Source organism: Oreochromis niloticus, linkage group LG15 (assembly GCF_001858045.2).
Source record: "Oreochromis niloticus isolate F11D_XX linkage group LG15, O_niloticus_UMD_NMBU, whole genome shotgun sequence".
Lineage (NCBI taxonomy): Eukaryota > Metazoa > Chordata > Actinopteri > Cichliformes > Cichlidae > Oreochromis > Oreochromis niloticus.
This window is the reverse complement of record NC_031980.2, coordinates 4,294,732-4,321,715: the sequence shown is the minus strand read 5'-3', so window position 1 is coordinate 4,321,715 and position 26,984 is coordinate 4,294,732. Positions and strand designations below refer to the sequence as shown.

Genomic DNA, 26,984 nt, shown 5'->3' with positions numbered 1-26,984 from the left:
AGTCAGTGATTAGCATCTCGCTCGCTCACTCATTCGTTCACATCAGTGTCTGCTTGTGTTTTTGTGCCTATGTAACTATGCATGTGTGTGTGTTTGTGTGGGAGTGAGCTCAGTGTACCTTAGCCAGCATCCTGCGGTCTTCTCCTCTCTGTCCTGGTGTTACAGGACACCTCCTCCTCCTCCTCTTCGTCCCCGCAGCAGATGGACAGACGCAGAGGGTTATTATTCCTGGGAGTTTGGAGGGGCGTCTCTGTTTTTATAACCCAGAGAATCTTATTAAAAAGCTGCTCTCCTTCCGTCCTGAACTCGAGGTTAATTAGCTCACTTCCTAGTTGCCTACATGCACCGAGGCCTCTGAATGGTCACAGTGGTTGTTATGGACGACTAGGCTTGTCTTATCTCTGGCTGCCTGTGGGGATTCTGCTGTGGAGCTGAGACTAAGAAGGGCACAGTGTTTATGTAGTGTGGAAAACACACACACTGGCAGCACGCACAAATGTAATAGAGACAGCCGAAAAGTCACCCACACAAGCACACTGACACAGTGAGCACAGACGTACACAGACTCACATGGGAGACTCCACCAACGCTCACACAATGTGTAACAAGTTTTTTTGTTTTGTTTTGTTTTTTTGTAAATGTGCTAAAGATGAAAAAAAAGTGTTACCACTGGACATTCAGGAAATGGAGTGATTAGATATTACTGCAGTTGCATCCAAGTGCAAACAATAATAATCCTGCCCACAGGTCTATGGATGCAGCCTAAGATTTGTTTGACTTTTGAGGCAGAGGAAAAGTCAAACTAGATGGGTGTTGATCCAAACATGGCTATGGACATCTACATGCATGCACCCCTACTATGCATGTTTTTGCATAATAGTTCTATATGACTTCTCCTGTTATCCAGCCATGGCAGGTTTTCTGTTAGGGTTACTTCAGAGATGTTCCTAAACTGGGGGTACCCCCACTGCCAAAAAAGTCATGTTTTGTAGAAGCTGCTTCTTAGGTAGTGCAGAACATAAACTGTACATAAAAGATTGCCTTAAACCTGCATTATTTCAAATAGCCAGCAGGTGGCGACTGCTCTTATTGCATTGTTTGGGAAAATGACCCTACCGTTCAGTTGATCTGTGATCTCAGCTAACACTTTCCTGATGTGTTTATTGACTCACTTGCTGGTTTAAATTCGTATTTAACGCAACAGGATGTTTATTTTGCAATTTATGGCCACATGTAAAGTAAAATAGACACCAGAGCAGGGTACGCTTTAGGGCGAGCTAGCTAGAACCACCACTTCCTCATCTTGTGTTGCTCAAAATTGTAAATATTGACAGCTATAATGATCAAGCCATGGCTTCAAGGAAGATTCAAAAACAAGTGGTTAATGTCACTGTGGATGCACTCATTTTTTTCAACCACAGCATCAGTTACCTGATAACAGCCACTGCCTACCACAACAACCATCATCTCTCTGAGTAGCACTAAGCAAGGCTGTCTTGTAAAGTATTTTCCATGTAGGACAGAAGAAAAAGACTTTATTAGTTCTTATTTCAATTGTGACATAATCAATACCAGATTTCTAATAAAATTTTGAGTTTATTGTCTTGAAGCAGGTAAATTGCAGCCAATTTCATTACAATGCCATTAATAGGAAGTGAACAGTCTATTTATAGGCAGGCTGTGTTGTTACCTGGGAGATAACAGGAAGCAGGTCATCAAGGCTTCCCCTGCCTGCCCATGACCTTGAGTGTGACAACCCCACCAGCCTACAGTACACAAATACCCGTCACAGATGCTTCCAAACACACTCTGTAACTGGGTTTCGGACACTGCTTCATACGTGGCCTGCTTCCTTTTTAAAAAAGCAGTGACACCGTTAAGCTGTTTCCACAATTTTTGTTCCCCATTACCTTTGCTGAGTTACGGACTGTGGGTCTATTTAAAAAAAACCAAACACCAACAACAACTCAGGATTGGTTTCACCACTGAAACCAGGAAGGATTAATATAATGTATGTAACTGTAACATATTACATACATAGACACGAAATCTGTAAGATGTAAAAATAAAAAAATAAACCAACACAATATTAAGTTCAGCACAACAAATCAAAAGACACACAACTCCACTCCAGCAAAGTACAATAATAGCCACATTTATTGTAATTACAAGCAAGTTCCCTTTACACTAGATTTTTTTTTCTCAGCTTCATGTTTTAACCTTTGTGTCATACGTACATTTACATTTCCAGAGTGCATACACTGATGAGGGGGGGGGGGTAGTCTGTTAAATAAAGTGGTTCAAGACATAAAAGAAAACAAAAAACGTCTCTCTTGCCTTTATGAGACACATGTTAAATACTTCTCATCACAAGCATTACTCAGTAGTGGTACTGTACTAAAAAGTGCACACGGTCTATTCAATACCAGACAGCTTCATATATTATTATATAATGGCAATTTTAACAATGATGCATTTCACACATTCAACATCAAACAAGGCAAACCCATTCAAAAGGCACAGGACTCTCACATCGATATCATCTTTAAAAAAAAAAAGGTATTTGTACTTACATGTCAGGCAATCCTTCACTTTCAACTCTTTTTCTAAAAGGAAAATCAGCTGAAATATGATTCGATATCAAATGACACACCCATGGTGGCACTGGACGGAAGAAAGTTTTAAAAAAACTTAATGAATTAGCACAGTTCACATGTTACAGGGGGGAGGAGTCCAGTTATTCATAGGTTCATGTTAACGCTGGTGTTCTGCAGATATAAACTGAGCACCTGATTGAAAATAATGCAACCATTTCCCCACAGTTTCCCCGCTTTAGACTCCAATCGTGGCTAAATAATAATAAAAATATTGATGATACCAGAGAGGGATGTATTTTCTGTGGGCATTCTCTGTGTGTATTGTGCACACAAGGTTTCCCAGTAAGTACAAAGGGAACCAGTTAAGAGGAAGGCCGCTTCAACAAACTACAACAGGATCCTCTTCTGTTTGAATGTCCTGGTTTGTTTTAGTCGAGGGGGCAAAGGTAAAGAATACAATGAGCAATCAGTCAGCAGGAGCTACTGTTGCATCTAAAGAACAGGGTGTGTCATTACTTACTTTAGTCCTGTTCAGCTTATTCCCCAGTGATGCATCAAGCCACACTGGCCCACTGTTTTGCAGGTTAAGTTTAAATGTTTCAGAGAAAATAGATTTACATTAATAAACATCTCTGCTACAGAGCTACTTGTTAACATTTACAGTTGTTCAAATACATGCAGACACTGTACAAATAAACATTCCCTTCTTGTCCTCTTTGGACAGAATCGTCCACAAACTTGTTAAAAAAACCAAAAACAACCCGAGGCAGAACAAAGAAAGAATGGCAGATCATTTTTTTAAGAATATTTCCAAATTTCACAAAAAACCCCAAAAGAAATTATTTTAAAAAACAAAACAAAACAAAAAAGAAATTAGCAGCAACGCATAGGCTTAGTTCTGTGAGAACAAACTCAAGAACCAGCAAGCCACCAGTGCCTCTGGGTTAAAGTAAGAGAGGGTTTAGTGAGCCTTCAGTGCAAATATGTAAAGGTGAATTTAAATCTTATAGAGACGGAAGCTTTAAAAGGCTGGATATATAATGATTTCTTTACAGTACACTCCATTTAAAATCCACTGTGAAGTGAATTCCAACCCTTGGCACCACACGCCTCTCTGATCAACACTACTGCAAACATCATGATAATAAAAATAATAAAAAGAAACTACTCTCTCTCTCTGTGCAATAGTTCAAGTAAGTTATTTCCTGCAAATAGTTAGTGTTTCGTAACACCTCCTGTGGCCGTACCGAAAGAGACGACAACGTACAGGTAACATACAAATACACAAAAGGTTATTATTTACAAGAAAAACAGGTGTCTGGACAAGACTGCACTCTACGCAGAGAGGACCGCTACTCACCAATTCAGGCTCAGATTTGACCTAATCCTCCCACTGGTTACAATTAGGACCAAAGTTGCAGTCTCATCCTAGAATCTGTGGCCATAACCACGTCCACCAGTCAGTGTCCCAAAGGGCCAAGGTTAAATCTCTAGAGCGGGGTTTCGTAGACTCGTTCCGACGACCCCTCCTCCATGTCGTCCTCTGACTGCGACGCCTTGTGGTTCAGCTTCTCTGCCGTCGACGAGGAAACGAGGCTTCCATGGATGCCGTCGTCGCTCAGCTTGGCCTTGCTGCTGTCCTGAACAAACTCTTGGATTTCCACAGGTAGCCGGCGAAATTTGTCCTGGTACTCCTGGTCCAGATCGCTCTGTAACTGCAGAGGAAGAAAATCAAGCATCAACCAAGAATTCCTAAATGAAGAAAAAGAATTTTAATTACACTCACAAAGAGTGTTGCAGCCTCAGAAAACAGCCTCAGAAAACATCTCAGGCTGTGTCAGTGTGGTCAAACAACCTGTGGCTCAAATAAAGGCCAAAATAATCTTTTAAAAAACAACACAGACATATTCTTACTGCTGAACATGAAAAAGGAAAATATAGAGCTGATTTCTGGCTTCTTTTTTATGCACTCTACCAGAACAGCTTTGCATTATTCAATTATTTACCTCATCCTGTGTCTGAAATAAGCTATCATATTTCTAATCTTCCTTTCAGGCCACCTTGCCTCTTATCTGTCAGCCCTGACCAACAGGAGGTTTGATCAGCAGGTGGATGGGATTGCTTTGCCTGAGATGATACTATATTACTGAAAATAAGAAGAGTAATAGGTCTCTCCTAAAGTTTCTGGAGATGTCACAAAATGGAAGGAATCTGTTTCTTTAATTTTTATACATTTTCAGTAGAGATTCATTAACTTTCTGTCTTTCCTGTTTGGTGTACAGTGGAGATTTTTTTGACCTACTTGTCTGGAAATGCTGCAGATCACGGCTAGGGTGAACCAAACAGTAACGTTGTGGGACCAAAACAATGAGCTGGATGAGCTGAGGGGAAGTGCAGAGTTGCATAACAATTCTCTGCGGGGTTATCAGTATGAGCGACCTCATTAGAGCAGCTTTAAAGTTTTCACCCTTTACAGCAACCCTAACAATCAGTGTCTACACTGTATTGTAAGCGCTTGGATACAGTAGGTGCTGCAGTTATTTCCATGCCTCTTATCTAAAGACTATAATAACATGAATCATGCCTATTTCCATGACACAGCCTGAACAAAAAGGCTCGATGCTGAACATCAGATAGGGACCGTGACATTCTGCACTGAATAGGCACCTTGATCTGCTGAGGCAGACCAGGATCCCTACAATATCCATGTACTGTATCCACCCTCCCCTCACTGAGAAACAGAAAGGAGAAGCTGTTTTCTCCGAGGCATAGACGCCCCCAATGATTACAGATGACAAGATTGTATTCATGTCATTGCGAGCCAATAATTGCTGTAATGCTGATTTCTGTTTAACTACTCGGCTGGCTCCCATGGGAGAGCAGTAATTAAAAGAAAAGCTGCTAAGATGAATGGTGTCAAAGTCTCACAGCTCGGTACAGTCCCGTCAGCACAATGCGAGATCGAAAGTACCTGAGTCCCACCAAGACTTAGCAGGGATCAATATCTTGTCTTACCGATATTGCTCCCTGCTGTTGAGTGAATGAGGGGCCCCAGTACAGACTGACAGCATCCAGCATCTAACTAAAAAAAAATAAAAATGCACAACGTCTCACCTGAATGAATGGAAGCAAATATTGCTGCGACAAAACTCTGAGAGACACATTCATCTTGCAGGAACTTCAGGCAGAATAAACTGCTGAACACAAAGCCGTACTCTCCTGTGATGGATTCACCTGCACTACAAAATTCACAGCTGGCAAACTGCACACCTTAATATCTTAAAAAAATATTTGCAAGAATAGCCAAGAATGGGAGAGACGGAGAGAGCGGAGGAGTCCGAATGAAGGTCAAGGACTCCCATGCTTCTCTTGACTTTACAATTTTCTGCCCTCTCCACTTCACGAGATGGCACATCCATTTCATTTGAGAGCCCTTCATAGCTAAATGAGAAAACCTGATTGTTACAAAGTGCTCGCCTTCACAGCACTTTGAAGCATCGCCATAATATAAATTAAACTGATATTATTTTGTTTAGACACTGGATGGGTATCACACCTGTGGGCACCAATTTTGGGTGCAATCTTAAAATTTTGGGACTGAAAATGTGTGGATTTTTTTTTTTTACATCTACTCTAATTGAGACAACACATTAAATGGTAAAAGTTGCAAACAGAGCTGCAGAAGCTTACTGCAGTGCCCTGTGCCGCCGCGCTTTGCTGTGTAAATTAAGTTTCCAAAATAGATGTCTGGTATTCAGTAGTAATAGCTCACTTTCTCAGTCTGCTGCCATGTTATCTAAACTTAGGGTTATCTAATTTTAGGGGGGGATTTTCACCTGTCACCATGCGCATCTTCCCTGAAATTCACAGACCGATGATGCTCAATACAACCCCACAGAAAACACTTTTTCTCTCTCCATTTAGTTGAAATTATCGTTGTTACAGATCTGCATGTAAAATTCTATCAGTCAGGTTACTCAACTGCATCTGTGCCTCATTGTTTGAAATGAGGGAACTCTTCAGTTGTCTCTTTCTGATGATTTTGAGTGGAAAAACAGAGCCTGTTCCCCCCCGAACCACCACCAAGCAGAGCATTTCAAGGTCACCTTCTCTGAAAGATGCCTCCCTGGCTCCTCCATCCCTCTCTCTATCTAATCTTTCTTTCTCTGCCTTTCTCTTCTCTTTCTCTGTGGGTCTCACAGAGCGGCCATCCAACACATCAAAACCAGATGGCTAAAGATGCACCACGGCTCGCCTCACCCCCCCCCCGCCCTGCTCTTCACTGCGCATGACCTACTTAGGGGTGGGACAGCCTGGTCGCCCTGTGTGCTCGCATGTGTGTTTGTGCATGTGCAGCCTTTTTTTTTATACCCTGCCTGCTGAGGCACAAACACCCTCTGATTAAATCTGTCATCTTTTCTCCCATCTGATGACACCCTGGTTCATGAGAACGGGGAGGTGGGAGCAGAGGGCAGAGAAGTCTGAAGGGTGCCAGCCACTTCTGAGAAACATGTGAGCGCGTGGCGTGCGCGTGGGTGTGTGCGTGTAATCAGAAGCAAAGGGCCGTCTGTTAGAGTGATGCGGTGACGAGAGATGAAGACAGCCGTTTCCTTTTACCAAAAGGAATGAATGAATGACAGAAAGATGGATGGATTAGGGAAGAAGGAAGGAGAACTGTGGTATTTTCAGAGTTTTTTGTGATCTGTGGCTTCCAGCTGATATCTTATCAGCCTGGCAGAGGAGAAATCACAGGAGTTTAGTACAGAGAGAGAAGACGTGATTGAAATCTACTCCTCAGGCTTAATGGATTTGGGAGAGGGAAGTTTTGGATAATCAAAATTTGGAATTCCTATAGTGACAAGTAAATTCCAGGTCTGGTTAAAAGATATAGTTCTTTTGAAATCATAAGCAACCATGATCAAATGCTCTGTGTGTTCACGCTCTATCACATTTATGTACGTGTGGTCCAGCTTCAGTTTGGACACCCTAACCAGCAGGAGCTAGAGTTCTCCAGCCAGCTTTTAGATCTGTATCTCATCTCTGAAGACCAGTCATCTGTCAACAAACCACATGCACACATTTCTGCCTTTCTTAAAATACAGCACTCGGTGACCTTCTTCACCAGCTGTCCTCATTTTGAGAAGCTATCGGGGGACTCAGAGAAGGCCTCCAAAGAGCCAAATTAATTCTTTGCTTTTAGCCATGACATAACGCCTGCTGCGGCATTGCAAAAGTCCTCAACTGGCAAAGAGCTGCACTACACATACATCATACAGCTATGTTAACAGTGTCTCATCTTACTGTCACAACAAGGAGGTCTTAAGGAATGATGTGCTTCGGTGTGCAGGCTTTGAAAGTAGGTTTTAACCAGTTGCTGCTCTAAACCGTTTCAGTGAAGCTGTAAGTGTTCTGTGACACGGAGCAAAACCTGCAAATCTCACACTTACGCTCCGTATCGAGGCATGTACCCCGACCTTGTGATTTAGCCCACTAACATAACCACACAGACTCGAATTTGACTAAACCCAAGTTCCTAAACCCATATCTGACAAATAAGAAAAGGTCACGACCCCATCATCTTGGCATGCTGGTGCATACTGCAAGTAAGACGTGTGTGTGCGCGTGCGAAAAGGAGGGCAGAGAGAAATTTACTTTCTTTCCACTGTATTGGTCATAAGTATGAAAATGAACTGCAGCAGTCCAAATGCAACAGCAAGAACAACACCAGTAATAAAAGAGAGAAATTATTCAGGATAAACTATGTGCTCTTTTTCCATCTATCTCACCTTCTAACCCTCTCTCGGTGCACGTATGTGTGTGAATGCCCTTTCCTGGCTCCTTTCAGATAATTTATCTGCTGCTTTCCTTTCCTTTTATTGAGAGAGATTCTTTTCTTCAGGTCCAAGAATTTAAAAACACCCCTGCATACCTCCGCTATGTACTGTAATGAGTGTTTTCCCTAAAAGGACTGGCTCAAAGGGGAATGTCAGTTGTGAAATGTGCTCAGCGGTACTTTGACATTTTCACCTTTAATGTGGATGCTAACTAAAAGATTGCATGAATAAATGCATGCATGTTTTAAACACATCCATGTTACTGTGATATGAAATCTGATTGTAATTTGTAGAATGACACAGTAAAGTAGTATCCACAAAAATATATGATATTTGTTAGCAATCATTTTACAATATATTGCATATTTGAAAGGACTATGTGCCTTTAACCTGCATTCCTTCTAATGGCCTGCAGGGGGCAACTCCTCAGGCTGCAAGAACAAGTCTACTTAATTTATTACCTCAGTAAACATGTTTCTGATAAATGTTTGGTCAATTATTTATTTATTTAACCCCCTTTTTAATTTGTCAATTATGGTCCTCAGTAAAGTAAAATACACAGTAAAGCTGGGTATGCTTCAGGGGAGGGATGTCGTCGGCCATATGCAACTCAGCAGAAAATTATTGTTTTATTACCCAGTAAGAGAGATAATGAAAAAACAGTAACTTTTCTATCATTTAATTTTTTTAAAACTGGATTTCACAAATTAAACAATAACATAGTGGCTACTTCCATCTTTTATATACAGTCTATGGGATTTAAACATGCTGCAGTCTAATATTCACCATCAATTTCAGCTCCGTTGTGGTTTCTATCAATGCCTTGGGGAAAAATCTTGCTTTTTAAAGATAACAGCTGCATGCAGCAACCACAAAAAAGTTGTGGGGAATGGGAGTCAACCAACATGGGTAAAAAAAAGGAAAAATCTAGGCACCAAAAACAAAACACAGAGCTAAAAGTTGCAGTTACTCCTAATGGGTTAATCACACTGCCACACAGCATTGATTATTGTGGCATTAAACCCAGCTGCTTGCTGAAGGATATCATGAATGTTCTTGATCACTTTAGTGGAGAGTATATTTCACCCTGTGTATGCTGACACTGGCTGTGAGGCGTATAGAACTGTAACGTAAAATGTGGTGTTAAGACAACAGAAATTTTTAAATGCTTAAAACTTTGCTTATAATATTCCTAAAACACACAAGCTACTAAAATGGACTTTCATCTAGAACTTTATTTACTGCCTTGTCCTCACAGTGTTTTTGTTGTTGTTCTTTCCTTCCTCTCTAATGCTGCAGAATGGCTAAAGTTTAAATAAATCAAAGATGTTGATTCCAGAGTTCTCCAAACCGTACTGTTGAGAGGAAAAGTTTCAACGTTTCTTAGACAGAGCTCAAGCCGGGAGAGCTTCATTAGCACATGTGGGCATACATAATGAACACTCGAGCACTGATCTAAAATAGCAGCTGGCATAATAGGGCAGAAGATTAACCAAGCGTGCAACGCGTATGCGCACGCACACATATACAATGGATTTGACTTCACTGCCTGTCGGTTGCACTCAGTGTTCCCTGTATGTTTCTAAGTGTGTGTGTGTGTCTGTGTGGGAAAAAGTGCATTATTGATGCAACCCCGCCAGAGAGAGATGATGCAGATCAAAGTCTGTGATGAGGGAACATGGTGGCCACCCACCACCCAATGACAGAGAGAGGGACATAGAATGAGACAGAGGGAGAGAGAAGAAGGCCATATACTAGCTCCCTTCCTATTCAACTCCAGCCCTCCCATGATCTCCTCCAACCTGTTTGCTCCCTCCCCTTTCCTCACCCGTCCTCCTCCTCTTGCTGCTTTCTTCTACCTCCAGCAAGCATCCCTGAAATTACGTCACGAAGACTTGGTTCCAAATTAACAGATTGCAGAGAGTCATGAAGGATAGAAGAGGATATGAGAGGCGGGGGGGGGTCCGAGTTTCCATGGCGACAGCACAGGACTCCTGCTTCTTGAACGAATGCATGTGTGTCTGTGTGTGCGTATGTGTGTGTGTGCATTCAAGGCTTTCACAGAGGGAGACACCATAAGATATTTTTTTCCTCCTTTTTTCGTTTAGGCAACAAAGAAGCACTTCTCCTACGTAAAGATGTAATTCGTACGATATGCAATCGTACACCAACGCACCATGTTGTGAAGCATATTGCCTTCTGACTGTTTCATACTCGTTTCACAGCCAAATAAGGTGTGAAGGGATGACTGGTACATAGTAATTACAACATGCCCTGGTAAGCTTTTAGTCTGCTCCTATCATAAAACAAAGGCAGAATCCTCGCACTACATCCACATAAACAAAAAATCTGGGTATGAAGTCACACCCAGAATCCATCTGAATCTTCAGCTCCAACGCAAGTCTCAGACTCAAAGTAGGAAGTTTCAGAAGATCGGGTGTGATCGAGTGGAACTAACATAAACAAGACCAGGTGCAAAGTCTTTCTGCAGGCAATGTGACCTTGACCATGTGGCCTTAAGTAAGAAAAAAGCAGCAGGCCAGGATATAGAGCCTTCAAGTGTGCGGAAATGCCTTTTGCCAGCATGCTGTGCACTGTTGACTCCTGGGGTTTTTTTGATTGGATCATTAACAGGACAGTAACACCTAAGTGCACAGGCTGGGAGTGATGACACAACCCGTCATGTCTCTCTTTTTGTCTCTTGCTTCTCGTTCAGTTTAGTACATGACCTTCATACTACCAGCAGGTAAGAGCAGCAGAAAAAGCAGCAGCACAACTTGCAAGCTGTTGCTAATGCTAAAGTCAAAGCATAGAGCAAAAAATCTCCCAAAAATCAAACCCTAAGCAAGGTTTAATTGCACTGCATAAATATTGTAGCTAATTTTTATCTCGGTATAGCACATGTATGTGAGCCCACAGATGTGCTGCACATGTACAGATGTTACTGTAGCAAGTCGCTCAGCTCAACATGTCCATCAGTAGCTTTTCTGAACCAAGAGGAGAAACTGGGTCAGAACTGTATGAAAGGGGATGCACTTTTCCTCTGTCTGATTCATAAATACATACCACAATGGACACACACTACAAATGTAGTTCTGCATTAGCCCAGACTTGAATATATCCCCACCGGAGCCCTTAACATCCTATCCTTAAGTCTGTCCATTGTGTTTATGTGTCTGAGTAACACACTTTGGAGATGTGGTATCATGTTGCATAGACTGCAGTACCTTTATTATTAAGATACTGAAGGATGCAATCCCACACATTCATACACACACATAGCGTGTTCGATGCCATGAAAGGCCAATGACCTGCTCAGTGGGAGCAATTTTGGGTTCAGTGACTTTCTCAAGGGCGCTCAGTTACATATTTTTATGGACTGGAAAGAGATCTAATCCCATTGGAACGAAACCATGATTCATGTTAATCAACAGAAACACTTAAAGTGCACAAACATTGTTAGTAATATTCCATTACTAGGAGCATTAAAACACTTTATTGGATTTAACGTTAATACCGGTTAACCACACGATCCCTGAACAGAAGTGTCCCTTTATCACTGGGTGTTATACCCGTGTTATGGAGAGCATCCTGAATTTTTCAACAAACACAGGCCGGGGTTATCTTGAGCGAGCTGTCTCTAGAGTTTTGGCCCCTGACATCGGCATATCCCGCATACAGATCACCATCACTCCATGAGAACAGCTATTGCACAGTTTGGATGATTATTATGTACATAATAGATTTCTTCAGGCAAGATTAACTTTGCAATGGTGCAGACTCTGATTTGGAGAATAGTTTGCAACACTGTGTTCGGGGGTGGATACGGCTGCAGCTTTGTGGGGAAACAATGAGTGAAGAGTAACAGAAAACACAAAAGTGACAACAAAGAAAACAACCTTCTGAAAACTGTCCCTCTATCTCCGTGCTACTTCAGTGTTGATGAGACTCAGATGACACAGGATGACAAAACTCAAATGGGGGCTGACTGTTCATACTGAACTCAGATTGACAAGAAGCTCCAGAAATGAAAATAAAGACCTCATGAAAAGGAGGGAAGTTCAACAGCCTGAGTTAGTTACGAGGCGACAATCATGTCTCAACCTTGCCGTTCTCTCCTCATGTCTCCCGACTGCAGCTTAATGGAAAGACACAGAAGACCTGCGAGTCTTTGGGCTGGATGTTTGTACAGTGCTGCACCTCCCACACTCAACTCCGAGTGGTTTCAAAGGAACAAGGAGCTGTCACTTTGAGTGTGGGTGGTTATGGAGCTGTCTCCAACTGAAGACTTCTGATTTATGCCTAACTTAGAAAAAACAAAACAAAACAAAACTACACTGGCTCATGAGCAGACACGGTAAATTCCTGCTGTCATTTCAATTCACTGGAAAAGGTGTATAAGCGTAATAGGAGGAACACACCCATGTGACACTTCTCTGTGCAATACTACAGCTGCTGTAATACAACTAAGATGCCTTAGATAATCAATAAAATCTAAATCATAGCAAGAGCTCAATTAGAAGATGACTCTAATAAATGCCCACGTTTGTGTTTAGTACCAGCCAAACAACAAATACCGTGTAATCGTAATTACATTTGTGTACAGAGGATGTTGCCTAAGGAGACAAACAGGACAACAGCGAGGTGGGGGGACTCATTTTGAGCAGATAAATGGAGTGTGATCTCACTACACGCAGCCCAATCTGCTTCCCCTCACATTGTTCTCTTGTCTGCAATCAATGACACGTTTGCTAGAATTTACTAATGCAGCATTCTTCATCACAGCAATGCACTGCAGGTCTCATTCAATGGATAATTACTTTTGGCTGGGCAGCAGCCCAGGTGTATGCACAAGCTTGCATATTAATACTGCCACACTTACGGTGTGTTAGTGCTCAACACTGGGATGCAACAAAGTTCTTACCATGCTCCGCAGCTGCACAATAATCCTACAATCACAATGACAATTATATGGTTGGAAACTCTGCAACCCAAACCGACAGAGCATTGCAAGAAAATGTTGGAGTATCCACTTCACTACCGACAAGAGTGGCATGATGGCATCACAGCCTACCTGCAGGAAGCACACTAATAACGGTCGAGGAATTGTGCACCCACGGCAAAGCAATTAAATATTTTCCAACAACTTTCTCATTGTGATTCACAGTACCATCCATCAACCAGCATTAGTGATATTTAAACTCTTGGTGGCACATTAGAATAAAGATTCAAGGGATCATATAATACATTTTGAAAACAGAGACAAATACAATCTTCATACACAACGTTCATCATATATTATAGCACACCAGTTCAGTGCAGCATTAAAGCCTGGTGCAGGTCGCCACCTAGTGGTTGAACATACTAGGCCAAAAGGAGACAGACTACATACATATTTTTTTTAAATATACTTAATACTTTTTTGTGCAACTTTTACAAAACTTGCACCAAGAAACAAATACCTGAGCCTCATTTATTTCAAATATGCATGTATTATTACATTCATTCTTTATAGCACCCCTAGGCCTTCATGTTTTTGAAAAGCACCATTCTAGTAATTACAAATTATTTTATCTGCACAGGCAAAGACTGCATGACGTGCTTTGAACCTTGCAACCAATGCATAGGGTGACCAGATCCTAACAACCTTAATGTGGGACAAAGGGGGCATATCAACAATGCTGAGATGTAGTTACATCATTTCAGCTGCTCTTCGGTCTGGTAATAGTTTTTAGGTTTTAGTTTGCATATATACATAGATATGTATATAGAAACCATATATACATAGACTGGCATGCCTTCCTTTGAGCCATATCTGACTTTTATATTTTACATTTTAGATTTTATTAACTTGGCATGTTGGTAAAGATAATACCTTTGGCCTCTCATCCAAGATTTGCTGGCGGATGTCCTTGTGTTTCTCCAGTAGCCTCTCCTGTCTTTTACTCTGGGCGTCCTCCAACTAAAAACACACACACACACACACACACACACACACACACACACACACACACACACACACACACACAGTATAAGATAATTATATCATAAAGTGAATTTGTTATAAAGTAGATGCAAATTTCAAGCAAATCCTCTCAAATTTGCAAAACGAGCACAATTTTTCAGTGCTCTAAGTGCTCTGTAACGCCACGGCTCTATCGCTGCTTGCTTACCCGTTTGATATACTGCACCACCTCATTGACAAACGATCTGTTGATCTCTAGCTTCTCTCTGTGGGGAGGATTTATCATCAGTCAAACCAAGCAAGTAGTCACAGTTGAACTAAATATTTAACATACGGTGACACCTAGTGGTCAAACAAGCAAAACACCCAAGCCCACATGGAAACAGCTTATTAATCCTAATATTTCCAAATACACACTTACTCTTCTGTCATATTCTTGTCTTTGGATTTGGCCTCATTGATTTTCTCTTGCCTTTTCTTGTCCATCTTCTTTTTAAGATCCTTCTTTTCTCTGTTGATGTTAGGACAATTAAAAACAACGTTGTGATTTCTGTTTGTTTCAGTGAATAAGAGTGCTTGCTGTCGGCATCCTTACTTCTCACAGATGTCTCTGAGCTTTTTCAGCTGAGCACTCTGGCATTCCTCTGCTATACTGGTCAGCTTCTCAACCAACTGGGATGAGAACAAACAGAGAACAAAACTGAGGGAAGTGTGACAGAAAACATCAGCTTTTTATTAATGGTTTATGTCATAAATCATATATCACTGAAGGGACAGTTGCTGTAGTTCTGATCATAATTAAACAACATTTAGACATTGTAAACAACAATCTCCATTAAGCTTTTTTTTTTAATTCCATGCTTGGACAAACTTTTCTGACACCTGCGCTCTGCTCACTGCGCAGGGGTACTGGAGCAGAATACATTCATTTTTTCATGCCACACAAGAGAGCCTGAGCACAGGCAGCAAAACAAAGACTGGAATATTCTACAGGGGGATGACCCAGCAGCATTCATGCTGTGGTTGGTCTGCACTTGCTTTTCTGAGCTTTAGGACAGCTGGAGATTGTCAGCACATTATCCAAAACAAATCAGTGCAAGCTCCTATTTGTGTGTGGGATCTGTTTATCCCAGTTTTACATACAGAACATGCTTGTTTATATTACCGATGTTTATGTGAGAACACAACAGCTGGCAATTATTTATTTGAGGAAAGTGCATAGGAGCGCATGTCCATAGGGGCATGCAAGCTTAGTATGGAGACAGGTTTGAGAATTGGTGTGGTGCCTATAAATAGGCAGCTAACAGGCAGAGCAGTGCCAGTCCAAATCTCTCTTTTGGCATTATAGAAGCTAAAAACGATGCAGCTTTAGTTTTGTGACTGAAAAACACGGAGAGTGTTGTTTTTGTGGCTGATCCTATTGCATTTGTATTTCTTGGACTTGCCCTTTAAGAGTGTTGTTTTAATTTATTTGTGTTGCCAGGATGAGATGTTATCAGAACGGATGTCCCAAAGCTGTGAGTGGCATGCCAAAAAAACTAAACAAAAACAAGACTTCACTTTTATATCAGAATTCTTCTTCATTAATATGAATTACAGCCATGTTTTTGGAGAAAAACACAGAGGTACAACACTGTTTAGTTGGTAGATTACTCAGCCTGTTATGCACTGATCTTGATAGATCACATTATTAAAGCTCACATGCAAAACTTTCCACTCCCACCTGTGCATTCTGGATACTGTGGCATCAACCTAATTTGTATCACTTAGTACTTTAGGTCCTCAATCTTCCATTCATCTATGTGCAGTGTGTATCTACTGATAATTATAAGAAAGGTTGCAACATTGTTTTGACTGGAATATGTGTGAAATTAACTGAACTAAAGCTTTGCATGTGCATTCAAATCGCATTTCAAAGGCAGTCCAGGTAAATAATAAAAGGGACAATGGAGATCAGGGACATCTTATAGAGAATAAAGTGGTGTGTGGTGTCCCTGTAAGAGCATGTGCCAAAAGAGTTTTAAAAGCCTGTACATTTGCACATCTGCAGTTAGTGTTATTTATTCAATTCACAGTTCAAATATGTGAACGTGTATGACCTTCCCTGCCCTCTCTTCACGCATATTCTACTATATCTGGTCAATTCAAAGGATCCCTTGAACGTTGATCAATGGCTCCTTGCACTGAATTATTTCCTTTTTCTTCTGAGCTGAATTAGCAACTCAAAGGGAAAGAAACCAAAGCTATGAGCCAGGAAAACTTTGTGCTCCCTAAACAGTCATTTCCCTTGTAATTTTTCCATTCACATGTTCCTCTGGCAGTGCCAGTGATTCCATCTCAAAGTGTTACACACTGTGTCACCAGAGTATTAAATGATTACGGCTATCAGACTGTGTGATTTACAGCCAAAAATGACTGCAACACGCAGCGACATCCACTCTGGGATCAAATGAAAATTACACAGAACATAGTTTTTGTTTTCATCTAAGTTTTGTTCAGATCAACTAGGCCTGAATAATGATGAGAAGTCATAAAGGGGATTACTGGCTTTATTTACAGACTTTGTTTATTCATCGAGTCCACATGTGTAGATTGAGAAGCCGTGCCATGCGAACAGACTGGAGAAGCAAGCATGTTAGTGGTGATGTCCACATGTGCACCTTACATCACAGTATTGTTGCATGCTGCATGTGTTTGGCTCTTTCAGGTTTTCTTTATGCATGAAGTTACAAGTAACACCACTGGTGCTGACAAGAAAATAGAAAAGCTGCAGTTTTCTCCTATAGTAAAGTTTAAGCAGACAGTATCAGACAGGTCTAGACGAGGGTCTCCTTCACATCTGCACATATGTCTAATTAATTGTCGGATTTGAGGAGAAGTACCTGCTTGATGTGTTCTCGTTTCTGGTATTTTTCGCTGTAGTATTGCTCCTGGCGAAGTGTGAGGAGCTGCTGTTGCTGCTGTTCCTTCAGTTCGGCCAGCCTCTGGCTGCACTCCTGGTCCAGGTCACACAGCTCTTGGTCCAGTGTGGACAGAGATTGTTCAGACCGACTGGACACGCGCGTGCAAACACACAAACAAAACATGCACAATTAAAATAGATACTTCAATGGCAGCAGAGTATCTTATGCAGTACTGTTAGAATCATTAGAGCATTACTAATCTATAGTGCTCACTTCGGACTCCTAAATTTATTTGCATAACCTACTAGATTACCTTTGCATGATGTGGAAAATAATAAAATTAATATTTCTCCTGTACTAGGCCTTGGTGCAGCACCTCAGTTCATAACCTTTCCGAAACGAGCTATTTTAGTTCTTTTCCTCCTATTCCCGCCAACCAACTTCGGTGTGGTTATGTTTTGCAAACAGAGGCTTTAACAGCAGGTAGGTGGGGCTTCTGCACTCACAAAGACTCGTCTCACATTTGCCAAAAGATGAAGAAATTGGGGAAAATATTCTGTGAGCAAATTATTCAGCACTGATGTAAAACAAAGAAAATGTGAAAGAAAATCAGGAGAGGAATAATGGGTTCACTTTAAATTTCTGACCACATGTCAGACATGTGCACATTAAAATATTCTTTTCATGCAGAGAACTTTCTCAGGAAGTGGTGGCAAAAACTTTGATGTTAAGTATTTGAAGTTATTTATAAGACAAAGAAAGACTGAACAGGTGGAGTTTGTGATATAGACACTTGTCCTGGACATGAATGTGCCTGAAGCTTGGAGGAGGTCTTATGCAACATTAAAATTCTATGAACAGCTCAGCAAGTAATACTTGTAGTGTTTGCTTTTAACTAGTACTGTATGCACTCCACTGTGGTGTGGCATATTGAATTTGCATGTATTTTTTTAAATAGTTTAACAGAATCATTATCACCTCATAAAATATGTAAAAAGCTTCTGTGGTATTTACAGTAAGATGTGTGCACAACAGCATGTGTGGTTGTTTTGTAAGTGTCAATCTATTTCTGTGGTTTAGGACTTACATGCAAATTTTCAATACAATCCACAAAACTGCACGATTAAAATAAAAAATTTGAATATAGTCAGAAATCTGCACTTTTGACACAATTTAAATCGGTTATGTGGTCTGGCATATCCACTGACTCCACATTTCTCTATAGTGTAGTGGTTAACCTGCCTAACAAGCAAAAGATCCTGAGTTTGATCTCAGGAGAGAAACAAATCCCTTTAGAGATGTGTCAGGAAGAAAATTTAAATCTTCCAAATCAAACATGCGGAGCAACCTGCTCTGGGAGCAAAGTAGCTTTTATGTTGGAATAAAAGAGCTTGTTACTAATTGTACTTATGGTTGAAACACAACACTGAGTGTACATGGGAGTAGGTAGGTGAGATAGAAAAAAAGTGCAAGTAACTTAATTCTTCTTAACTGCATGGATGTGTTTTTAGTAGATTTCTTTTAAAGACACATAGAGCAGGAGGGGACGACTTCAAAAAGAAAGAAGGCAAATAAAAGTAAAACTGTCTGAACAATAGAAAAGGAAGGCCACCTACCTTTTCTTACCATCTCTTTTATGGCTCTTTTGCAGGGCAGAGCGCCGGCGCTGATGCTGGCTCTGCAGCTCCGACACACGAGCCTGGTGCTCCTTGATCAGCTCGCTGGTCTTGCGGTGGTGTTTCCGAACCAGCTCCTTCATCTCCTTGTACTGCTTTCTCTGCTCCCGAACAAAACCCTTCTGTTGCTTCAGCTCCTCCACTGTCTGAGCCTCCAGTTCTAAATACAAGACAAAGGTCAAGGGAAAGGATTTCTAATGAAAAAATTATAAACTACTGTACAACAAACTTTCATATGTTTACTATAATGTTTCCTATCGCCAAGGAAGGCCATAATATTAAAGTGCCGTTACTCTGCAAAAGCAACCATGAATAATTAATCCTTGAACAAAGAAATATGACCTGAATATGGGCAACACAGGGATTTATTATTATGCAAATCAAGTCAAAAGGTCTAATAAATACTTAATTTTGATAAGAAGTGATTTCAAATAAAGATAGGAAGAGAGATCAGTAAAATCACTACAGATCTAGCAATCAGAAGCTCACCCGTAAGAACACTCTGGATGATGTCTTCAGTCTTCACTGAAGGTTTTAATGAGCCTGTTCAGAATTCACAGGATCAGTGAAAGTGGAAGTAAAGTCCGTAAATTTGATCTAGTGCATTGTTACATATTTTAAATCAAGTCAGGCAGTAAGAAAAAATTTATATTCCCCAAGATAATATCAAAGATTTACTTATTCAAATAATTAGTTAGAAAGGAAAACATGCTCGGTATAAACTAAATGTACATCAATCAAGTACATTTAGTTTGACCAGATTCCATTAAATTTAAGATTGTTCGTATATACCACAGTGATATGAAAAATGATACAAAATTACTCAAAGTCAGTATTTCAGGCATGAATATCTGTTTGACTGTAAATGTGTAGAGATGATGATGATAATGAAGGCAGGTACGCTGTTTGAGTACCTGCAGGCTGAGGCTGGTGGCTGACCGGTGGCTGAGGTTTGGGGGGAGTGGGTGTGTGGCTCAGTCCGTTCTCAGCGGGTGTTATCCTCTGATCCTTTGATTCTGAGGGGGCATCACTTAATGGCGCCACCTGTCCATCATATGAAACATTCAAGATTAAGCAAATGCAAAGTAAAACTACTGCAGAACAACTTCAATCCCAAATGGGTACTATCATTTAAATCAGGCATATTTCTATTTTGCAGAATTATACTTCCAAACGTCTTCATATGAAATACAATATAAAAAAAGAAAAAAAACAAAGAAAAAAGAAAAACCAGTGTGCCACAGACGCTTAACAGTAGGAGTAATGCCTTCCTTTGCACCTGTTTTCAGAACTCACTTGTTGGACCTGTTGTGTCGTGCAGCTTAGTTTGTAGACATAGCTTTGGTAACCCACTCTCAGCATGGTTTCCTGTGCTGAGGCGCAGCAGATCGTAATTTCCCGTCGGCCTGCCTGAATGTCGGCCTATACGCTCTTATCTCTGAAAGGTTAATGCAATTTTAAATAATCTAGTTTTTTTGTCATGCTAACTGAATGTTTCCCTTTTTTCTCCCCTCTGCTCTCTACACTTATCTCCCCACACTGTGCTCCACCGCTCCACGCTCTGCCTCTTTCAGTCACTGTTTCCATGGTCACAGCATGATACAGCTCTCTGTTGGCCATTCTCGTGAGTAATCATATCAGCTGGCAGAACAGATCAAAGAAGCCCTTCAGGAACAACCCTGCTCTCCGGTCCCCTTTTCCTAATAACCCCAGATAACTCCGTCCTGCCTTGTCTGTCATCCTAAATTTATCCTCACTCCAATCTTAGAAATCATCTCTCCTCAGTAATTAAGTCTTTGTCTGTTACCTGTTACACTGGCACCTAAATTAATCGTGCTTGTCTCCATTGAGTAAATTCAAACTCTGCCGTACTTGCAAATGAACAACTTCAGTAAAACCCTCTTTCCTCCCTTTGCTGCACTGTTGATGACCCTGTTAGCGTGAGTTGTCTGTGATCTAATATTTGCTTGGCTGTCACTTTGAAACAAAAAAAAATCACATTTTCTGAAGCAGCAGAATTCTGAGCATTTAAGTTGTTTTCAAACTGGAGCCTGTACTAAAATTTAAGCTCACTGCCGACTCTAGTTTAACTGTGTGCTTGTCTATACTGTGTGTATATACTGTGCATCGTAGCAGTTCAGTTAGTCACTACGTGCTTTAATGTGTGAAGTAGATCGTAGTGTTATTGCCTGGGGCAGGGTCAAAGTGAGAAATACCATCTTTGTAAACAAAGTTTAGTTGCATTTTTGCAAAAAAAAAAAGAAACAAAAATATTTTAAACCTGCAATCTTTTAAATATATCAGACCAAGCAGTAGTCTTGGTCTTTGGTGATTCACTGGCATATTGCTCACATCCGTCATTGAGATGAGTTGTATGAAACCGTTGACAGGGCTGCGTAAGTCTGCACTTCAATCACATCTCATGACACAGTCAAGGAAGGAAAGGTCAGTAAAATTAACATTTTGGTCAAGTGTTCCTGGTTAGGAGCGAAAGATAAAACATTACAGCATACAAAGTACAATCTTAATAGACTGATAATACGATAAAATAATAACATTAACACAGCTAAAGTGAGTGTAGATAGGCTTTATAGTAGGAGACTTACAATTAAGACACTAGTTAGAGGTCAGGTACACTCCCTAGTACTGCAGGCCCTTCATCCCTCAGTCTACTTAGCATAGCCTCATGACACAGTCTCACACATCAGGACTTTCCGTTCTTGTGGAATTGTGGGTTTGTGGGTGACTTCATAACTTAAAATAGACTGTGACGGTGTACAGAGGCAAAATTACAAAAAATGTGTCTCTGTGCAACTACCTAAGGACCTGACTGTAAACTCCACTGACTTCTGAGCATCTTTTTAAACAACTTCTGTATTTATGTAAGCCTAAAGCGTCACCCCACCACTATTTGTCTATCACAGGTTTTATCTGTACTTCAATTTTGAAATTATTTTCATCAGCACTGTAGGAAGTATTCCAGTGCTTTACTGTTGCTCTTTTACTTGAGTCACAATACATCACAAAATCATTCAAAACACTGTAAACAACAGTTAAACACACAGACGTGTATTTAAGATATCATTTAGGTAAAACTATATAGATACTGTTAGGATTTAATGTACTTTAAGGCTGCCCTATTTCCTAAAAACGTCAGGCAAATAAAATAAAGCGTTCCCTGAGAATCAGTGGTAATATATGCCGGGGGTGAGTTGTGATATCTAGCAGATCGATGCCATATTAGACTTGATGCTGCTGCAATTACGCTACAGCTGTGGTTGGAAATACAGTCTTTCATGTCCCAAACAAAGTCTGCTGACAGTATCTGTGTGGACTTGTGGTGCTGTGCTTAATAAGCCATTATTTCACTTCACTAGTGCTATTAGATGGCTGTGGGTTTCAAAGCACTTGTGATGGTATTAAAGAGCCTTTTATGCTTTTCTCTTTCTAAATTGTTTCTGCTCTCTTTATCTTCTCACCTTCCCCATGATATATTTTGACTTCTTAACCAGATTCTTCCTCATAATGAGGAGAGTGCCCATCTGGATGAGGGACCGCTCATCTCATCAGCCACTGATTAGTGGCCTCGAAGCTTTTTACGCATGAACACAAAGAGTACAGAGGAGAGGCACATCTTGGATGACCTGTGATGCAGAGAGAACTACAAACACACACAAACCTCTTTGTCACCCTCCTCCTCCCCTCCCTCTTCCAAAGTGAGAGCAGCCAGCTGATTGGCTCTTTGCTCCATCAGGTTGACATAGCGGATTGGATTGGACAAGGCTTCAATGACGTCTGAGGACAGGGAAGAAAAGAGTGATGATGAAAAAACTGCATTTCTTTTACTTTTTTTCTTCTTTTCTTGCGATCACCTGACTTACCTGCAAATGTGTCTGGGACATAGTCCTTTACTTCAACGTACACAAACAGAGCAGGTAACGTCAGGGACTGGTTCTTCTCGTTCCTCAGACTGATGTAGTGATAACCTGCAAGGTTTGAGTCAGGTTTAAATTCTATCATTCCAGAAACAAGAGTTTTACATCAAAGCAAAGAATAGCTGGACCAATACTGGTTTCACAGATTTCCCTAAAACTGTTACATGTAGCTATTTATGAGTCCTTACTGAAACAATATGACAATGCAGTTAAAATAAATCTTGTTCTATTGTCACAACAAGACGTGCATTACTTGCTCCAAACAAAGTGCCAACATGGAAGTTACAGAGTGGCCTTTGGTCGAACAACTATGCAATATCAACAGTCATAACATGGTTGGTTCTTTTTAAATTTGCATTTATCAGCTGTTCTAAAATCAGATACTGATATATCAGTAAACAGCTGATATCGGCATACCAACAAATTGGGGCAGAAATATCGGTCAGGGTCTAGAGCAAAGCAAAGCTTATGCAAATGTTTCATGATTTATCAAACTGTATTATAATTATATAAAGTCTAATATAAGTTACTTTTGTTTTGATATTGACAAACTGCCAACCTATGTGTGAAATTACACTGAATAAGTGCAAAGTTTTGTCACCTGGACGGATGGCTGACACAGGAATGATGCGGTGTCCGATAAACTTCCCTCCTTCTTCAAACACTGCTATCCTCAGAGATGCTAGCGTGGGCAGGACAACCTAAGAATAATATTACGAATGGGAATAAAACACACAAATTGTTTTTACTGTTATATTATTGACTGGAAGCAGATGGTCAAGACTAAAGCAGCCAACCTCTTTTTTTAACAGTGGCTTTGCTGCTTAAATCCACAGGTAGAAAGCTGAATATGAATGCGTTAGCACTTTAATTATCTAAAGATGTCAAAATGGAAATTAAATGACACCCCGGGTTTTTTTCAAGCCTTATGACATATAGCCATTACAGCTACCTATCTGCATATTGATAGCCACAGTAGTCAAATCCCTTGAGTGAATTAGTAGATAAGTTAAACAGAATGAAAAAGGATTGATGGACTGTACACCAAGAACACTGCATATACAGCCTATGATTGGAACTAATGTTACCACTGCGTGTGTACAAGGCCATAGTTTCACCTTCTTAAAAACAATGGCTTCCTCTTCCCAGACAGGGTTGATGGCATTGCCCTGAGAGGTCTTGGTCTTGAATGCTTTTCTCTTTGTGTCCACTGGTAAACCAAACATGTCGATCTCCACGTATGTGCCCACTTTCTTATCTGACAGGAACTGGCCTGAGATGATCTGGAAGGAAAAATGTAATTATACAGAGAGAAAGCTACACACACACACGTACACACTCAAAACACAAACATAAACACACCTTCACAGACAGTGTGTTGGCTACTATCCCATCCACTGTGCTCTCAGTAAATGGGTCAAAGTGCTTATCCGGCCGTCTCATAAACTCTGGTTTCAGTCTGTAGCCACATTTCCCATTGTATTCATACATGCCCAGGTTGAGCTGCATTGATAAATCTGTGGGATGAGGATAGGAACATATTTAAACCTGGACAATCACATAAAAGTGAGAGTGTTTTAGTTTATTCTACAGTGTGAAGGAATGTGTTTTGGGCTGCCCTCTCACCAATAGTCTGGAAATTGAGAGCCACCAGCTGACAGCCTGCGTTCCAGAACAGCTGAGGGTTGTAGTTGGATGAATCCACTCGAGTGCCTTTAGGGTAGATCCTGCTCAGCTGCAGCTTGTTGTATCTGAACAGAGCTTGTTAAGGGCGAGACTGCATGACCTGCATCTGAAAATACTTTCTAAGTGATGCTACTAAACATCTGCTGGGATTACTACACAAACGATATAATCCACAGAAGCAAGGTAAGGAAAAAGCTAAAAGGAACACACTCAGCCTCTGTCTACTATGAAGGAGTAAAATGAGGCTGAAATAACAGGCTATTCTTCAGTTCATCTATGGTTGAAACATCTATGCTCATCTACTCTGAGCTTTTCACCCATCAGCTCCAAAAAATGAGCCCAGACACCCTTCAGAAGAATTTCATTCATTCTCTTGTAACTGTGGGTAGTGATTATTTTTTCAATCACTGCCTACAGCTCATGACGTTCTCTACACCACAACAGACATAAATATCCCTCTCCTTTATCACTGCACTTGTGAGCAAGACCTCAAGGTACTTGGAGTCCCCCACTTGAGGCAACAACTACGTCCTCACCCAGCTGAGAACCACGGCATCAGACACTGAAGCGCAAATTCTTATCTTAGCAAGGACAGAAAGAGAGATGCTTCGGTAAAACCATAAGGATACTCCACAAACTCTACAGGAGATTTGGTCAGCTGCTCTAAAGCTTTGGTCTCGACAAAGGATGACATCTGGAAGCTTCGATTGATCTCTGTGGGTAGAGAATGGTATAAAATTGTCAGCTTATCTAATAGTGATCTGTTTGCTGCTGCACATTCAATATTCATTGTTGTTACTGACTTTTGGAAGCCTCAAAGCTGTTAAATTTGACAGGTTGGATGTAGATGACCAAGTTGGACATTTCCTCTGTAGCGAATGCCTCACTGCCTGCTGTGCCCTACACATGGAAGCACACATATGAAAAAACATACAAATACAAAGCAGCAGAAAGATTACCCAAAAAGAATCCTTCTACAAAGGGTTTATTGATTTTGGAGACACATGGTTTGGAGACATGATCATACACTAGAGGACAACCTCAGCACATATAGCCTAAACAGTCTGTTTCCATTATAACCAGGATTTGAACTGATGGCTGTCACCTGCAAGATACCCACCTCATCCATTGATCCCTTTTTACAGTCATCATCATCATCATCTTCATCCTCGCTTTCGGCCTCCACTTCACCTAGAACGCATGGCACAGACAGGATAGCAGAGAAATGCATGAGACAAAGCTGAAATGAGTGTAAATTGAATTTTTATTTCTGCCAAATCAATGCAAACGTTGCACAAACACGAACGGAGCCGTCTGTCTTTACATGGTCTTCATTTACAGCCCACGACTGCCTCCATTACATTTAAAACAGCGACACAAGTAAGACCCATGCTGGCAGGTCCTAATTTATTGGCGCTCGTAGACAGAGGAAATGAATTTCAATATTGTTTTGGTTGAGCTGACCCAGCCTCTGCACCCACATAATGAGAGATCTGCTTAAGATTTCCCGCTGAATCGGAGGTCGCACTGACAGAGGAAATTGATTTTAACGGTGTAATTGTCTGACCTATAGCTTCTGTGCCGGCCTAATGAGGGCTCTACTAAAGATTTAAGTCTCCATCTGAGGTCATGGACTCACCAATAGACTTTCTGCCCTGTGGTCTCAGTGTAAGCTCAGTACCATCAGAGGGCTGTGTGGAATCTGCCACTTCCTCTTTGGTGGAACCTGCGATTTAAAAACAAAGCACTCACTGAAGATCATCCTCATATTTTTCAGTTCAAGGTTTACTGTTTGGTTTACTCAGTAAATCATCTCAAAAACAAAGGTTATTTTACAAGGTGTATACCAGTTAAAAAGGACTCCTGACTGTTAACTTGTACTGCTTACTTTCCCACACCAGGGGGCAGTGTGTTTTAGCCTTTAGAAGAGCTTGAAGCTCAACAATCAGGGCAGACTAAAGGTGACATATTGCTTGGTCCACTGGAATATGGTCCACTGGAATATGTAGACGGATGTTAAATAAATAGACAAAACAATATAAAGTTTTTAAGTCAGATGTCGGCCCACTGCCTGCCACCAGAGCTCCAGTTTGCTTCATATTGATTCTCCCAGACTCTGGACCCTGGTGTTTTTAAGATGATGGTGGTGAGAACTGTCTAACATGTCAGTCCATGTTAGACTTAAATGATTCAAATAATTTCCATACTTATCAGGATAGAAGTGATTGATTACAGGACCATGGATAGCCAGCAAAATGTGCCCTAGACTCTCACTGTGGGGGCCAAGGGTTCGTGTTTCTCCTTTAATTTCTCACTCCTTTGTAACAACCAAATGATACACATAACATAACTACAGCCAATCACATGGCAGCAACTTGATACATTTAG

The 26,984-nt window shown here is 40.9% G+C and overlaps 1 protein-coding gene across 2 annotated transcripts in view; it reads right to left on the bottom strand.

The window, feature by feature from the left end:
• Positions 1 to 2,129: 2,129 nt before the first annotated feature.
• The window catches only part of plcb1l (phospholipase C beta 1-like), a 117,567-nt gene continuing 92,712 nt past the window's right edge, over positions 2,130 to 26,984 (bottom strand). Inside the window, exons 15-33 of one of the 2 annotated variants that reach the window (XM_013268847.3) lie at positions 26,236 to 26,322; positions 25,717 to 25,787; positions 25,400 to 25,496; positions 25,226 to 25,310; positions 24,537 to 24,661; positions 24,273 to 24,427; positions 24,029 to 24,193; positions 23,512 to 23,611; positions 22,857 to 22,961; positions 22,655 to 22,770; positions 19,890 to 20,019; positions 19,465 to 19,518; positions 18,916 to 19,135; positions 17,279 to 17,447; positions 14,992 to 15,068; positions 14,818 to 14,907; positions 14,605 to 14,662; positions 14,307 to 14,393; positions 2,130 to 4,312 (exon numbers count right to left, since the gene is read on the bottom strand). In XM_013268847.3, the coding sequence (XP_013124301.1) occupies positions 4,088 to 4,312; positions 14,307 to 14,393; positions 14,605 to 14,662; positions 14,818 to 14,907; positions 14,992 to 15,068; positions 17,279 to 17,447; positions 18,916 to 19,135; positions 19,465 to 19,518; positions 19,890 to 20,019; positions 22,655 to 22,770; positions 22,857 to 22,961; positions 23,512 to 23,611; positions 24,029 to 24,193; positions 24,273 to 24,427; positions 24,537 to 24,661; positions 25,226 to 25,310; positions 25,400 to 25,496; positions 25,717 to 25,787; positions 26,236 to 26,322 (2,216 nt within the window). In that variant the 3' untranslated portion in view covers positions 2,130 to 4,087. Of the gene's footprint in view, positions 4,313 to 14,306; positions 14,394 to 14,604; positions 14,663 to 14,817; positions 14,908 to 14,991; positions 15,069 to 17,278; positions 17,448 to 18,915; positions 19,136 to 19,464; positions 19,519 to 19,889; positions 20,020 to 22,654; positions 22,771 to 22,856; positions 22,962 to 23,511; positions 23,612 to 24,028; positions 24,194 to 24,272; positions 24,428 to 24,536; positions 24,662 to 25,225; positions 25,311 to 25,399; positions 25,497 to 25,716; positions 25,788 to 26,235; positions 26,323 to 26,984 lie in introns of those variants that run through there. The other variant, XR_002056607.2, reaches the window with a different exon arrangement.